Genomic DNA, 14737 nt, shown 5'->3' with positions numbered 1-14737 from the left:
ACTACTGGTAGAGTTAGGAACTGGCCCAACCATTCTGGAGAGCAATTTGGAACTATCCCAGAAAGGCTATAAAATGGTGCATACCCTTTCACCCAACAATTGATCAGTGACCTGTCTAAAAAGGCTGATTCCACATTAGGCCATGCTTTCATGACATATAGGCTGGAGTGATGTTTTCTTGTATCATAGATAAGTACATAGATACAAAAATACATAGATATATATATATATAGTATTGTATCAATAAAGGGTAATTATCCTCCTTTTACTTGTTTCTTTTACCTGTAGTTATTCCAGGAAAATCTCTAAATATAGCCATGTATAGGTTTCTACAAATGTGTATAATAGGGTCTGTAGCTTCTATACAAGAACTCAAGGTAGCAAATGCAAATCAGGCATGTTACAGCCTTTATTTCTTCTCCACAGAAAATAGGAAAAATAAAAAGGACTTACAGAAGCCCATAAACAGATACAGAGACATATAAAGCACTAACATCACTAATTAGCTCCCCTTAGAAGGAATCTGAACTTGAGGTTGCTATTCAGATAACCCTTTGACATTATGGTGAATCTTTAGCCTTTCCACAAGTTAAATCAATTTTGTTTGAATTTTTTGAGAAACGCAGACAAAAATGAAGTTGAAATTTTTGCCTTTTCAGATTAAAGTTGAGAGAATCCTTACCCCATGGGAAAAAGAACAAGCAGCATTAGCTGAAGCCCTTGAACGGGAAAGACGTCTTTTAAGTCAGGTATCATGTTAAAACTAAATACATACATACATACATACATACATACATACATACATACATACATATACACATTTGTTCTTACATTTATTAGTTGTACTTTTACATTACAAAAATATGTTCCTTCATAATAAATGACAAACATTTAGGGAAGAGTCTAATTACAAACACATACACATACACACACACATGCCCTCTGCCATCACCACCATTACCATTATAGACTCATTTTGCTGCCTGTTCCTGGCATCTTCCCAAAAACATTTTGAATCTGTGCTCTTGGGTGATGCTGATAGAACCTGAACACTTTAACCTCTAGCTACAATTTTCTTTAACATTGGGTTATTTTTCCAGAGGGATGATGCAAGACGTCGAGCTTTGATGGACATGATGGGTGGAGTTCTAGAAGTCAAGAAAGAAGATATTTTGAGGATGGTAATGGTTTTATCTAACACAAGAAAGTAGAAAATGATGAAAGTGAGAAAAATATGAAATTTATCATTTTCCTAGATGAGTCAGAGTTTTAGGAAATTCTTCAAAAGCAAACATTCCTTGGTAGAGACTTCATTTCTCAAATATATAGGGAACTGAGCCAAATTCATATGAGTCATTCCTCAATTGATAAGCGGTCAAAGAATATGAACATGCAGTTTTCAGAAGAAGACATCAAAGGTGTCGATAATCATATAGAATTATCTAAATCTCTGTTGATTAGAGAAATATAAAAATTAAAACAACTCTAAGGCACCACTTCATATCTATCAAATTGACTAACATGACAGAAAAGAAAAATGACAAATGTTGGAGGGGATGTGAAAAGTAGCAATATATTTACTGTTGATGGACTTGTGAACTTATCCAACCATTCTACAGAATTTGCAACTATGCCCAAAGGGTGATTGAACCATGCTTACCATTTACCCCAGCAAGGAGATCAAAGAAAAGGAAAAAGGATCTATTTGTACAAAAACATCTACAGCATATCTTTTTGTAGTGGCAAAGAAGTAGAAACTGAGGAGTTGTCCATCAACTGGAGAATGACTGAACAAGTTGCAGTATATGATTGTGATGGAATATTATTGTGTTGTAAGAAATGATGAAGGAGATGATTTTAGAAAAACTTAGGAAGACTTATATGAACTGATACAAAATGAAGTGAACTGAACCAGGAGATCACTGTATATAGTAAAAGTAATATTGTAATGATGATCAACTGTGAAAGACTTAGCTACTCTAATCAATATGATGATCTGAGACAGTTTCAAAGGGTTCATGATGAAAAATGCTATCCAACTCCAGAAGGAGAACTGATGAACTCTGAGTGCAAATTGAAGTATAATTTTTCACTCTATTTTTCTTGCCTTTTTTTGCAATATAGCTAATATGGAAATAAGTTTTTGCCTGATTTCACCTTTATAATTGCTACAATATTGTTTGTGTTCTCCATGGATGGAAGAGGGACTGGAGGAAGGGAGAGAATTTGGAATTCAATATTTTAAAAAATAAATTGGAGGAGAGAATAAATTGCCTTTTTTAAAAAAAACATTCCTCCCCAATTGATAAATGGTCAAAGGATATGAACAGGCAGTTTTCAGAGGAAGAAATTAAAGCTATCTACAATCATATGAAAAAATGCTCTAAATCACTATTGATTAGAGAGATGCAAATCAAAACATCTCTGAGGTACTATATCACACCTAACAGATTGGCAAACATGACAGAACAGGAAGATGATAAATGTTGGAGAGGATGTGGGAAAGTTGGAACACTAATTCATTGTTGGTGGAGCTATGAGCTGATCCAACCATTCCAGAGAGCAATTTGGAACTATGCCCAAAGGGCTACAAAAATATGCATATCCTTTGACTCAGCAATATCATGTCTAGGATTGTACCTCAAGAGATCATAAAAATGGGAAAGGGTCCCACATGTACAAAAATAGTTATAGCAGCATTCTTTGTGGTGGCCAAAAACTGGAAATCAAGGGGATGCCCATCAATTGGGGAATGACTGAATAAATTACGGTATATGAATGTAATGGAGTACTATTGTGCCATAAGAAATGATGAACAGGAAGACTTCAGAGAGGCCTGGAAAGTCTTAATATGATCTGATGCTGAGTGAAAGGAGCAGAACCAGGAGAACTTTGTGCACAGCAACAAGCACAGTGTGTGAGAGTTTTTTCTGGTAGACTTGGAACTTCATTGCAACGCAAGGACTTAAAAAAATTCCCAATGATCTTTTAAGGCAAAATGCCTTCCACATCCAGAGAAAGAACTATGGAATTCAATCACAGAATGTAGCAGATCATTTTTGTGTGTGTGTATTACGTTTTGGTTTGTTATATGATTTCTCTCATTCATTTTAATTCTTCTACACAGCATGACTATAGTGAAAATATATTTAATAGGAATGTATGTGTAGAACCTATATAAAATTGTATACCATCTCGAGGAGGGAGAGGGGAGGGAGAGGTAGGGAGGGGAAAAGAATCTAAGTTATATGGTAGTGATTGTGGAACACTGAAAATAAATAAAATTAATATTGAAGAAAACATTCCTTTTTTAGGAACTTCAGCTATATTCATTAACCATAAAAGAATATGAAATCTCAGCACTGATTTTCAAACTAATAGAAAAAAAGTTTTTACCAAAAAATTTTAAAAATTCCTTTTGAAACTTGACTTTTTGTCAGTATGACTAAGTTCTGGGCCATTTCACCTGCTTCCCTCAGCAACAGAAATTGGTTTCTTTGCTGTTACCAATTTTTTTCTTACTGCTTTAATGACACTGTCAATGTGCCATGTGAGTGAATTGCATGCTTTTCTTTTTTATCTTTAGGTAATTCCTCAGCCTCCCTGCATGGCTAAAGCTGATGCTATATGGACTGAAGAAGAAAAGAAAATAATCAAAGAATATGAGAAAAAAGTCAAAGATTTAAATGAGGAAAGAGAGAAGTATAAAAAGGTCAGGAGGAAGAGGAAAAAATTAGAAATATATATTTTTTCTTTTTTAAGAGTCTTCCAAATTGCAAATTCTCATGACTTTGGAATGAATTTCATTACTCTAGAGATAGGTGAATAACGTTTAAAATGATTACATTTAACAATTTAGATTATTCACAACAAATTGACGCAAAACTTTCTAGAAAAAGCTAGGAAAATCAAGTAATGCTTTTTTCATTGTACCCATTACTGCTAACAATGAAAAGGTTTAACATAAAACTCCAGAAGCTGGTTACATCAGAAAAAATAGCAAGTATTCATTTTTTTGTGAAAAGTAGTAAAATAATGAAGTATCCAATAGGATATGCTGGCTTGTCAATCCAATGCTGTTGCATATTAGGTGCAGCTTCTCTGAGCCTTATTTGTTCATCCATATTGTCTTTCTTTCTGAGGTTCTAAACCATTATTTTGATGTATTTGACCACAAGATGATGCTTGTAATGAAACTGAAAATAAGCGTTCAGGGCTGCAGTGATGACTGAATAGAGTTAGTGAGAGTCTAAATGCCTCCCATCAAATGGAGGCAGTTAATATGACATATCTAGTGGGTGTTTAGAAGTCCTTGTTTTGGTGGCATTCAGAATAGCCTTGGCTCTTGCAAAATAAAGCCTATGTTTCACTAGTTCACCACTAGTTTCAGGTGTTTATTAACTTGGCATCAATACCTTAAAAGAAACCTTTATACTCAGAATTGTAGTTGTACTTAGGCACATTTGAAGAAAAAGAGTATTTCCTAGTTTTATAGAATAAAAAGCTAGTATACAGACACAGGGAGAACTTTCCAACCTTAGAAACTGAAATATATAGAATCTCACTGAAGGAATACTGTTCTTTTGCATTCTGTGAATCTTTGCTAAATCACAATGCTACTTAAAACCATAAGCAAAAGGACTGAAACCTCTCTGCATGTACCCAAAATTAAGCTGTGGATTTTTCTGAGTTTTATGAAAAATAGAACAAACTTATACTTTGAAATTCAAAAGAAAAAGCAACTATCAGCGCCATCTATTTCTTATTGTCCTTTCTCCTAATGGAGGCATGCGCAGCTTTAAAAAAATCTATCCAGTGTAAACCAATCTCCCTTTGATAGAGGAGATATTTGTAAGTTTACAAAAGATTTTGCAATCATATTTGTTCTTTTTTATAGTATTTTATTTTTTCCCAGTTGCATATCAAGAAAATGTTTAGCTTTCTTTTAAAAAATTTTGAGTTCCAAATTTTTCTCCCTTCCTTCCTCCTCTCCCCTTTTCTAAAAATGGTAGGCAGTTTGATATAATTTATATATGTACTATTATGTTAAAAATATTTCCATATTAGTGGCAGTTGTGAAAGAAGAAACAGATTTTTTAAAACCACAAGAAAGAATAAAGTAAATGAAAAATATGCTTCAATCTGCATTCAGAGTTCATTAATTCTTTATCAGAATATGGATAACATTTTCTTTCATAAGTCCTTTGTACTTATCTTGGATCATTGTGTTGCCAAGAAGAGCTGAGTCATTCATGGTTGATCATCACACAATGTTGCTGATATTGTGTGTATAATGTTTTTCTAGTTTGACTCATTTCGCTTTGCATCGGTTCATACAAATCTTTCCGTATTTTTCTGAAATCTGGTTATTCATCATTTCTTATTGCACAATAGTATTCCATTACATTCATTTCCAATTTGTTCAACCATTCCCCAATTGATGGGTATCCTCTCAATTTCCAATAGTTTTCCACCATGAAAAGGGCTGCTATAAAAATTTTGCACATGTAGGTCCTTTTCCCTTTTTAATGATCTCTTTGGGATACAATTCTAGTAGTGGTATTACTAGATCAAAGGGCATGAACAGTTTTATAGCCCTGTGGGCACAGTTGCAAGAAAGGTTGGATCAGTTCACAACTCCACTGACAATACATCAGTGTTCCAATTTTCCCACATCCTCTCCAACAATTATCATTTTCCTTTTTTGTCATGTTAGCCAGTGTGATAGGTATAAGACAGTACCTCAGAGATGTTTTAATTTACATTTCTCTAATCAAAAATGATTTAGGGCACTTCTTCATATACCTATACATATCTTTGATTTCTTCATCTGAAAACTGCCTGTTCACATCCTTTGGTCATTTGTCAACTGGGGAACAGTTTGTAGTCTTATGAATTTGATTCCATTCTTGATATATTTCAGAAATGAGGCCTTTGTCAGAGACATTGATTATAAAGGTTGTTACTCATCTTTCTACTTCTAATCTTGGTTGCATTGGTTTTGTTTGTATAAAAGCTTTTTAAATTTAATATGATCAAAATTATCTATTTTACATTTTGTAATGCTCCCTATCCTTTGTTTGGTCATGAATTCTTCCTCTCCTCATAGATCTGACAGTTAGACTATTCCTTGTTCTTCCAGATTTGCTTATATTGTCAACCTTTATGTCTAAATCATGAATCCGTTTTGACCTTATCTTGTTACATGGTATGAGATGTTGATCTATACTTAGTTTGTGTCCTATTGTTTTCCAGTTTTCCCAGAAACTTTTATCAAATCATAAGTTCTTCCTTGGTTTGGGGGTTTATCAAACACTAGGTTACTATGATCATTTACTAATCTATTAGACTGATCCACCACTCTATTTCTTAGCCAGTACCAGATAGTTTTGATGATTACAGCTTTATAATATAGTTTGAGATCTGGTATTGCTAGGCCTCCTTCCTTTGTGGGTTTTTTATTAATTCCCTTGATATTCTTGACAATTTGTTCTTCCAGATGAATCTCATCATTATTTTTCTACCTCCATGAAATAATTTTTTGGTAGCTTCTTTGGTATAACACTGAATAGGTAAAACAGTTTAGGCAGAATTGTCATTTTTATTATATTGGCCCAGTCTCCCCATGAGCAATTGATATTTTTCCAATTGTTTAAATCTGACTTGGTGTGAAAAGTGTTTTGTAATTATATTCATATAGTGCTTCAGTTGTCTTGGCAGGTAGACTCATAAGTATTTTATATTGTTAACAGCTATTTTAAATGAAATTTTTCTTTCTGTCTCTTGCTGCTGGGCTTTATTGGTCCTGTGAAGAAGTGTTCATGATTTATGTGGGTTTATTTTATATCCTGAAACTTTGCTAACGTTATTTCAAGTAATTTTATAGTTGATGCTCTAGGGTTCTCTAAGTTTACCATCATCTTATCCACAAAGTGACAATTTTGTTCCCTCATTGCCTATTCTTTCAATTGCTTTTTCTTCTCTTATTGCTATAGTTAACATTTCTAGTGTTAAACTGAATAATAATTCTGATAATGGTCATCCTTGTTTCACTTCTGATCGTATTGGGAAGGCTTGTAGTTTATCTCCATTACAGATAGTACTTGATTTTGCTGTTAGATAGGTACTACTTATCATTTTAAGGAAGACTCCCTTTATTCCTATGCTGTCTAGTTTTTTTAACAGGAATGGGGGATGTATTTTGTCAAAAGCTTTTTCAGCACCTATTGAGATAATTACATGATTTCTGTTGGGTTTTTTATTGATACGGCCAATTATATTGATAGTTTTTCTAATATTGAACCAATGCATTCTTGGTATGAATCCTACCTGGTTGTAGTGTATAATCCCTGTGATATTTGCTATAATTCCCTTGCTGGTATTTTGTTCAAAAATTTTGCATTGATCTCAGAAAAATTGGTCTACAGTTTTCTTTCTCTATTTTAGCTCTTCCTAGTTTAAATATAAGCACCATATTTATGTCATAAAAGGAGTCTTGCAGGACTTCTGCTTCACTTATTTTTCCAAATAGTTTATATAGTTAATAGAATTAATTGTTCTTTAAATATTTGGTAGAATTCACTTGTGAACCCACCTGGTCCTGGAGATTTTTTCCTAGGGAGTTCACTAATGGTTTGTTCAATTTCTTTTTCTAAGATGGGGTTATTTAGGCATTATACTTTCAGATCTGTTAATCTAGATTATTTATATTTTTGTAAATATTCATCCATTTCACTGAGATTGCCAGATTTATTGGCATATAACTGGGTAGAATAGCTCCTAATTATTGCTTTAATCTCTTCATTGCAGGTGATTTCACCCTTTTCATTTTTGATACTTCATATTTGGTTTTCTTTTTTTAATCAAATTAATCAATGGCTTATCTATCTTATTGTTTTTTTTTTCATAAAACCAGCTCCTAGATTTATTAGCTCAATAGTTTTCTTGTTTTCAGTCTTATTAATCTCACCTTTTATGTTTAGGATTTCCAATTTGGTGTTCAGCTGGGAATTTTTAATTTCTTCTTTTTCTAGTTTCCTTTTAGTTGCATGCCCTATTCACTGATCTGTTCTTTTTCCATTTTGATGTTGCAAGAATTTAGAGAAATAAAATTTCCCCTAAGTACGCTTTGGCTGTATCCCATGAATTTTGGCATGTTGTCTGATTGTGCCATTCTCTTTAATGAAATTATTGTTTCTGTGATTTGTTCTTTGTTCCACTTATTCCTTAGGATTAGATGATTAGTTTCCAATTAATTTTTAATCTATATTTCTACTGTCCTGTTGAATGTAATTTTTATTGCATTATGATCCAAAAATTATTTACTATTTTTGCCTTTTCACATTTGATTTTGAGGTCTTTATGACTTACTGCATGGTCAGTTTTTGTGTAGGTGCTATATGCTGCTGAGAAAAAGGTTATTCCTTTCTGTTCCCATTCAGTTTTCTCTAAAGGTCTGTCATACCTAACTTTTCCAATATTCTATTTACCTCCTTAGTTTCTTGCTTATTTTTTGTTTGGATTTATCAAGCTCTGAGAGCAGACAGTTATACTCCCCCACAAGAATAATTTTGCTCTCTGTTTTTTCCTCTAATTCACTTAACTTCTTTAATAATCTGGGTGCAATACCACTCGATGCATATATGTTTAGTACTGATATTGCTTCATTGTCTATGGTACCTTTTAGCAAGATGTAGTTTCCTTCCTCATCTCTTTTAATTAGATCTCTTTTTGCTTTTCCTTTGTCTGAGCAGGATTGCTTCCCCCACTTTTTTTTTTTTTAACTTCAGCCGACACATGATAGATTCTTCTCCAGCCCCTCACCTTTGCTCTGTGTGTGTCTCTCTGTTTCAAATGTGGTTTTGGTAAACAACATATTGAGAATTCTGGTTTTTGATCCACTTTGCTCTACATTTCTGGTTTATGGGAGAGTTCATCCCATTTACAATCCCATTAACAATCACTAACTTTGTATTTTCTTCCATCTTATTCTGTTTATCCTCTCTCCTTTCACCCTTTCCCTCCTCACCAGTGTTTTGTTTCTGTCTACAGCCTCCCCTAATCTGCCCTCCCTTCCGTTAGTACCCCCCACCCCTTACTTGATTTATTCCCCTTCTACTTCCCTGTCAGGTAAGAATTCTATATTCAGTGACCGTGTATATTATTCCTTCTTTGAGCCAATATTGATGAGAGTAAGGTTCAAGCAATGCTCATCAACATCCTCCACTTCTCCCTCCACTGTGATGTCTTCAGCACCATTTCATGTGAAATAATTTACCACATTCTACCTCTCCTTTCCTTCTGCACCTAGTGTACTCCTCTCTCATCCCTTAAATTTTTTTATGTCATTCTCTCAAGTTCACCTTATACCCATACCCTCTGTCTATGTATATTCCTTCTAGATATACTATTAGTGATACAATTTTCAAGAATTATAAGTAACATCTTCCTGTGTAGGGATGTATTTAGTTTAGTTCTATTGAATCTCTTATGTTTTCTTTTCCTTTTTTATCTGTTTGTGCTTCTCGGGTCAAATTTTTGGTTTAATTCTAGTCTTTTCCTTATGAAAGCTTGAAATCTATGTCATTGAATGACCATTTTTTTCCTTTGATCTATTATGCTTAATTTCACCAGGTAAGTGATTCCTGGCTGAAGTCCTAGCTTCTTTGCCTTTCCAGAACAGCATGTCCCATGACTCCCAATTCTTTAATGTTCCAGCTTCCAAATCCTGTATGATCCTGATTATGGCTCCCCAATATTTTAACTGTTTCTTCCTGGTCTCTTCTAGGATTTTTTCCTTGACCTGATAGTTCTGAAATTTGGCTACAATGTTCCTTGGAGTTTGAGATCTCTTTGCTGAAGTGCTTGGTGGATTCTTTCAATGCCTATTTTGCCCTCTGGTTCCTGATATCTGCAGGATAACAGGGCAGCTTTCCTTGATATTTTCTTGAAAGATGCTTTTGATTATGACTTTCAAGTAGTCCAGTGATTCTAATATTATCTCTCTGTAATCTATTTTCCAGGTCAGTTGTTTTTTCCCATTTTACATTTTTTTACATTTCATTTACATTTTACATTTACAATTTACATTTACAGTTTTTTACATTTTATATTTTCTTCCATTTTTTCATTCTTTTCATTTTGTTTGATTGATTCTTGATGTTTCATAGAGTCATTAGCCTCCATTTGCCCAATTCTAACTTTTAAGGAGTTGTTTTTCTCAATTAGCTTTTTTACTTTCTTTTCCATTTGACCAATTGTGCTCTTTGAGTTGTTTTCTTCAGTGGATTTTTGGATCTCCTTTTCCATGTGGTTAATTCTACTTTTCAAGCATTTTCCCAAGCTGTTGACTCTTTTTTCATTCTTCTTTTGCATCACTCTTATTTCTTTCCCCAATTTTCTTCTCCCTGTCTTATATGACTTTTAAGCTCCTTTTTGAGCTCTTCCAAAAGTTCTCTCTGGGCTTGAGACCACTTCCTGTTTTTCTTTGAGGCTTTGCCTATAGATGTTTTGACATTGTTGTCCTCTTCTGAGTTTGTGTCTTGGTCTTCCCTTTCACCATAATAACTTTCTATGGTCAGATTCTTTTCTGTTTTTTTAATCACTTTTTTGCCTTTTATCTTTCTTTTAAATTAGATCTCTGCTCCCCAAAGTGGAAAGGGTTCTGTCTTAGGTTTCTTGTATCAGTGGCAGCAGGCCTTGGTTATTTACCTGATGCTATGCTGATGCTGCCCTGAGGCCCACAGGGAACACTCATATCTGGTGCTGTGTTGAGTGAGGGGATGGTGTGGGGGGGTGGCAAGCACCGCTGGAGGCCATAGGGAACTTACCTGGTGTTGAGCTGAGTTGCTAGTGCTGATGTGTGGCAGGATTTTTCTGCATTTCCCTGGGGCTAAAGTGAAGCCTGTGGAAGACTGGCCCCTTGAAGGATGCCTTTTTTCCCTGAGCAGCGCTGAAGTATGTGGAGGTCTTGCCTATTTTCTCTCTTTGCTTGGAGGGTGCCTATTTTTCCTACCCTATGCTGAAGCACATGAAGGTCCAGGTGCTAGAAGACAGTTGCCTGCCCAGAGCCCCACTCAGTGCCCTATGGAAGCATGGGAGACCTGGCTGCTGGAAGATGCCTGTTTGCCTGGGGCTACACTGAAGTACGTGGTAGTTCTTGGAGCTGGGTTCTGCCAGTTCCCCTTGCTAAGGCACATGGAGGGTCCTGGTATTGGTATTTGCCACCACCAACTCCCATTGGTTTGCTGGGATGTTTCCTGTCCTATACTGTGCTCCCCTTTTACCTGAGTGAAGCTTACCTTTCTTGCTGATCTTTCAAGTCTCTTGGGCTAAAAGACCACTCCACCCTGTCTTTTTGTTCAAGGATTTGTTTTGGGGAGCTATTTTATGATTATTTGGAGCTGAATAAAGGAAAGCTACAGCAATTTGCTGCTTACTATACCATCTTGGCTCCCAGAAGTTGCCATCTGAATTTTCTATTACTGTAGAAGAAATACTAGAGTACAGGTCATTGCTATGGAAAGAAGCCTAGTTAATGCAATCAATCAATCAATCAGTAAGCACTTATCAAGTGCCTACTTTGTTTCAGATAATGTACTTACTAAAGAGTCAAATGAAATAGACCTTGTCTTAAAGGAGTTTATGATCTATTGGAGGAACTTTTATTTTATCAAATGCAATTGCGAATGTGAATTTTTTGGTAGTAAACAAAATTAAAAATATTTATTTTTAAAGTATGATTTTTTAAAAATTAACTTATTTTTAGTTTTCAACATTCACTTCTACAAGATTTTGAGTTCCAAATTTTCTCCCCATCTCTCCCCTCCTCTCACCCCCAAGACAGTATGCGTTCTGATTACCCCTTTCCACCAATATGCTCTCCCTTTTATCACACACCATCCTTCTCTTTTCCCCTTCTCTTCTGCTTTCTTGTAGGGCAAGATAGATTTCTATACTCCATTGCTTGTATGTCTTATTTTCAAGTTGCATGTAAAAACAATTTAACATTCGTTTTTAAAACTCTGAGTTCCAAATTCTCTTTCTTCCTTCTTCCTGACCCACCCCTATTGAGAAAGCAAGCAATTCTATATAGATTATACACGTGTTATATATGAAACACTTCCATAACAGTCACATTATGAAAGATTGGCTATATTTCCCTCCATCTTATCCTGCCCTCCATTTATTCTATTCTCTATTTTGACCCTTTCCCTCCTCAAAAGTGTTTACTTATGATTACTCCCTCCTCTCATTTGCCCTTCCTTCTATCATCCTCACTCTCTTATCCTCTTCCTCCCTACTTTCCCATAGATTAAGATAGATTTTCATACCCAAATGAGATTGCATGTTATTCCATCCTTAAGCCAAATTCAATGAGAGTAAGATTCACTCATTCCCTCTCATTTCCCCTCCTTCCCCTCCATTGTAAAAGGTTTTTCTTGCTTCTTTTATGTTAGATAATTTACTCTGTTCTATTTCTCCCTTTCTCCTCCCAATATATTCCTCTCTCATCCCTTAATTTTATTTTTAGATTATCATCCCTTCATATTCAATTCATCCTGTGCCCTCCATCTATGTATATGTTCCCTCCAACTACCCGAATACTGAGAAAGTTCTCAGGGGTTACAAATATTATCTTTCCATGTAGAAATGTTAATAGTTCAACTTTAGTAAGTCCTTTATGATGTTTTTTCCTGTTTACCTTTTCATGTTTCTCTTGATTCTTGTATTAGAAAGTCAAATTTTCTATTCAGCTCTAGTCTTTTTATCAAGAATGCTTGAAAGTCCTCTATTTCATTGAAGTTACATTTTCCCCTGAAGTATTATACTAAGTTCTGCTGAGTGATTCTTGGTTTTAATACTAGCTCCTTTATTTTCTTCAGCATTTTTAAGTCCCCTTTAGCAAGCAGTTGACTTGCTTTTCATGATTTATTTGCATCACTCTCATTTCTCTTCCCAATTTTTCTTCTACTTCTCTTACTTGATTTTCAAAATCCTTTTTGAGCTCTTCTATGGCCTGAGGCCAATTCACATTTTTCTTGGAGTCTTTGTATGTGGGAGCTTTGACTTTGTTGTCTTCTGGTTGCATGTTTTGATCTTATCACCAAAGTAAGATTCTATAGTCTGACTATTTTTCCAGTGTTTGCTCATTTCCTCAGTCAATTACTTGACTTTTGACCTCTTTGTCAAGGTACCTCTCTGCTTCCAGTTGGAGTAGGGGGTTGGTGGGGTGAGGGGAGGGGCGGGATACTATCACAAGCTTCAGGCGTTTTGTGCAGCTGTTTTCAGAGATGCTTCTAGGGACCTGAAAATTTTCAGCTGTTCCAAGGTTATATGATCAAAGCAGAGGTGTTTACTCTTCTCTTAGTCTGTGCTCTGGCCTGTTAGTGACCTCAAGCACTTTTTTCTGCTTTGGAACCATGAAAATTCCCTCTCCACCACTGCTACAAGCTCCACCAAGCCATCACTCCTCCTTATTTTAGGACTACAATGCAGATCCAAGCAGGGCAAAGTAAAAGAATACTGTCTCAGCACTGGCAAAGAGATCCCTGCAGATCTTTGATCCTCTCTGATCAGCCTCTCAATCCCTCCCACAATCTGTGGGCCTAGAGCTCCAGAAACAACTGCTGCTGCTTGTGACCACTGTGGGCTCTGCTGCCTCAGGGCTGGGGCCAGACTGTCCTACTCTCACACAGGTCCCACAAGGTTTTTCCCACTGACCTTCCAAGTTGTCTTCAGTGTTTTAGGGTTGAGAAATCTGTAAACTGCCACAGTTGTCAGTAATTTAGTCCCCTGAGGCCTGCTCCAGGCCCTGTCTGTGCCAGTGCATCCCCCACTGGACTGTGCTCTGCTCCTAGTCCAGCAGGACAGATGCTTCCTGACAACCTTTCAGGCTATCTTAGGCAGTAGATTTCCTTCACTCTGTCATTCCATGGGGTTCTGCAGCTCCAGAATTTGTTTAGAGTCATTTTTTACAGGTATTTAGAGGAATTTGGTAGAGAGCTCAAGCAAGTCCCTGCTTTTACTCCACCATCTTGGTTCTGACCCTTAAAGTATGATTTTTAAATTACATTTTTCTGACTATACCCATATTTAAAAACATTAGCTGATATGGCCAAATAATTAATTAAGTAGTCAGTCTACTTAATGCTAATGAACCTCTTTTCACCTATCCAGACTGATCCTCAGAAAGCAGATTCATTCTGTTGCCAGGAATATATCCAAAGTCTTTAAATCATGGTTAAGTCTGTCAAAGTTTGTGCTTGGATAGCATAGCCTTGAAGAGCACAGTGTTACCTTCATGCCAGAGGCATTAGAGTAAGGCTGTATGGAGGGGAAAAATGAGCAAAAAAAGAAAAAGGGCTGGTGGTGAGGCAAGAGAGGTAACCATTGTATAGCCTGTATCCTCGAGATGTCAGAAGAAGGAAAAGAAGGCTTTGGGCATGATGGATGGACACTCTGTTGCCAACTTATGGGAGGACATGGATAGTTGCACAGAATAAGTGAGCATGTATGAGCTGCGATCTGCATCACTGCAAGGAATACTCGAATTGATGAGATCACATCCTTTTGAGTAACCACACCTATAAAACCCACCATGATTGGTTTATGGCTCTATAAAAGCAATACTTCTGTTTTTATATCTGTCTTGGATATTTATTCCCTTAATGAGGCCCAGTTCTTTTAGTAGGAGCTGCTAGAGATTTAAAAGATATTTTATTTCTTGTCCTAAAGA

The 14737-nt window shown here is 35.8% G+C and overlaps 1 protein-coding gene and 1 long non-coding RNA gene across 9 annotated transcripts in view; one reads left to right on the top strand and one right to left on the bottom strand.

Moving 5' to 3' along the window:
• LOC140512388 (uncharacterized) overlaps window positions 1-14737 on the bottom strand; it is a 209785-nt gene that overhangs the window by 145395 nt on the left and 49653 nt on the right. The window lies entirely within an intron of this gene.
• Window positions 1-14737, top strand: part of LOC140512357 (cilia- and flagella-associated protein 43-like) — a 193199-nt gene that overhangs the window by 143974 nt on the left and 34488 nt on the right. For all 4 annotated transcript variants that reach the window (XM_072621506.1, XM_072621508.1, XM_072621516.1 and 1 more), the window contains 3 exons: window positions 660-749; window positions 1101-1181; window positions 3587-3712. In XM_072621506.1, the coding sequence (XP_072477607.1) occupies window positions 660-749; window positions 1101-1181; window positions 3587-3712 (297 nt within the window). The remainder of the gene's footprint in view (window positions 1-659; window positions 750-1100; window positions 1182-3586; window positions 3713-14737) is intronic.

This window comes from Notamacropus eugenii, chromosome 1 (assembly GCF_028372415.1).
Source record: "Notamacropus eugenii isolate mMacEug1 chromosome 1, mMacEug1.pri_v2, whole genome shotgun sequence".
NCBI classification, from domain to species: domain Eukaryota; kingdom Metazoa; phylum Chordata; class Mammalia; order Diprotodontia; family Macropodidae; genus Notamacropus; species Notamacropus eugenii.
The sequence above is the reverse complement of the archived record's forward strand: the minus strand, read 5'-3'. Positions and strand labels throughout refer to the sequence as shown.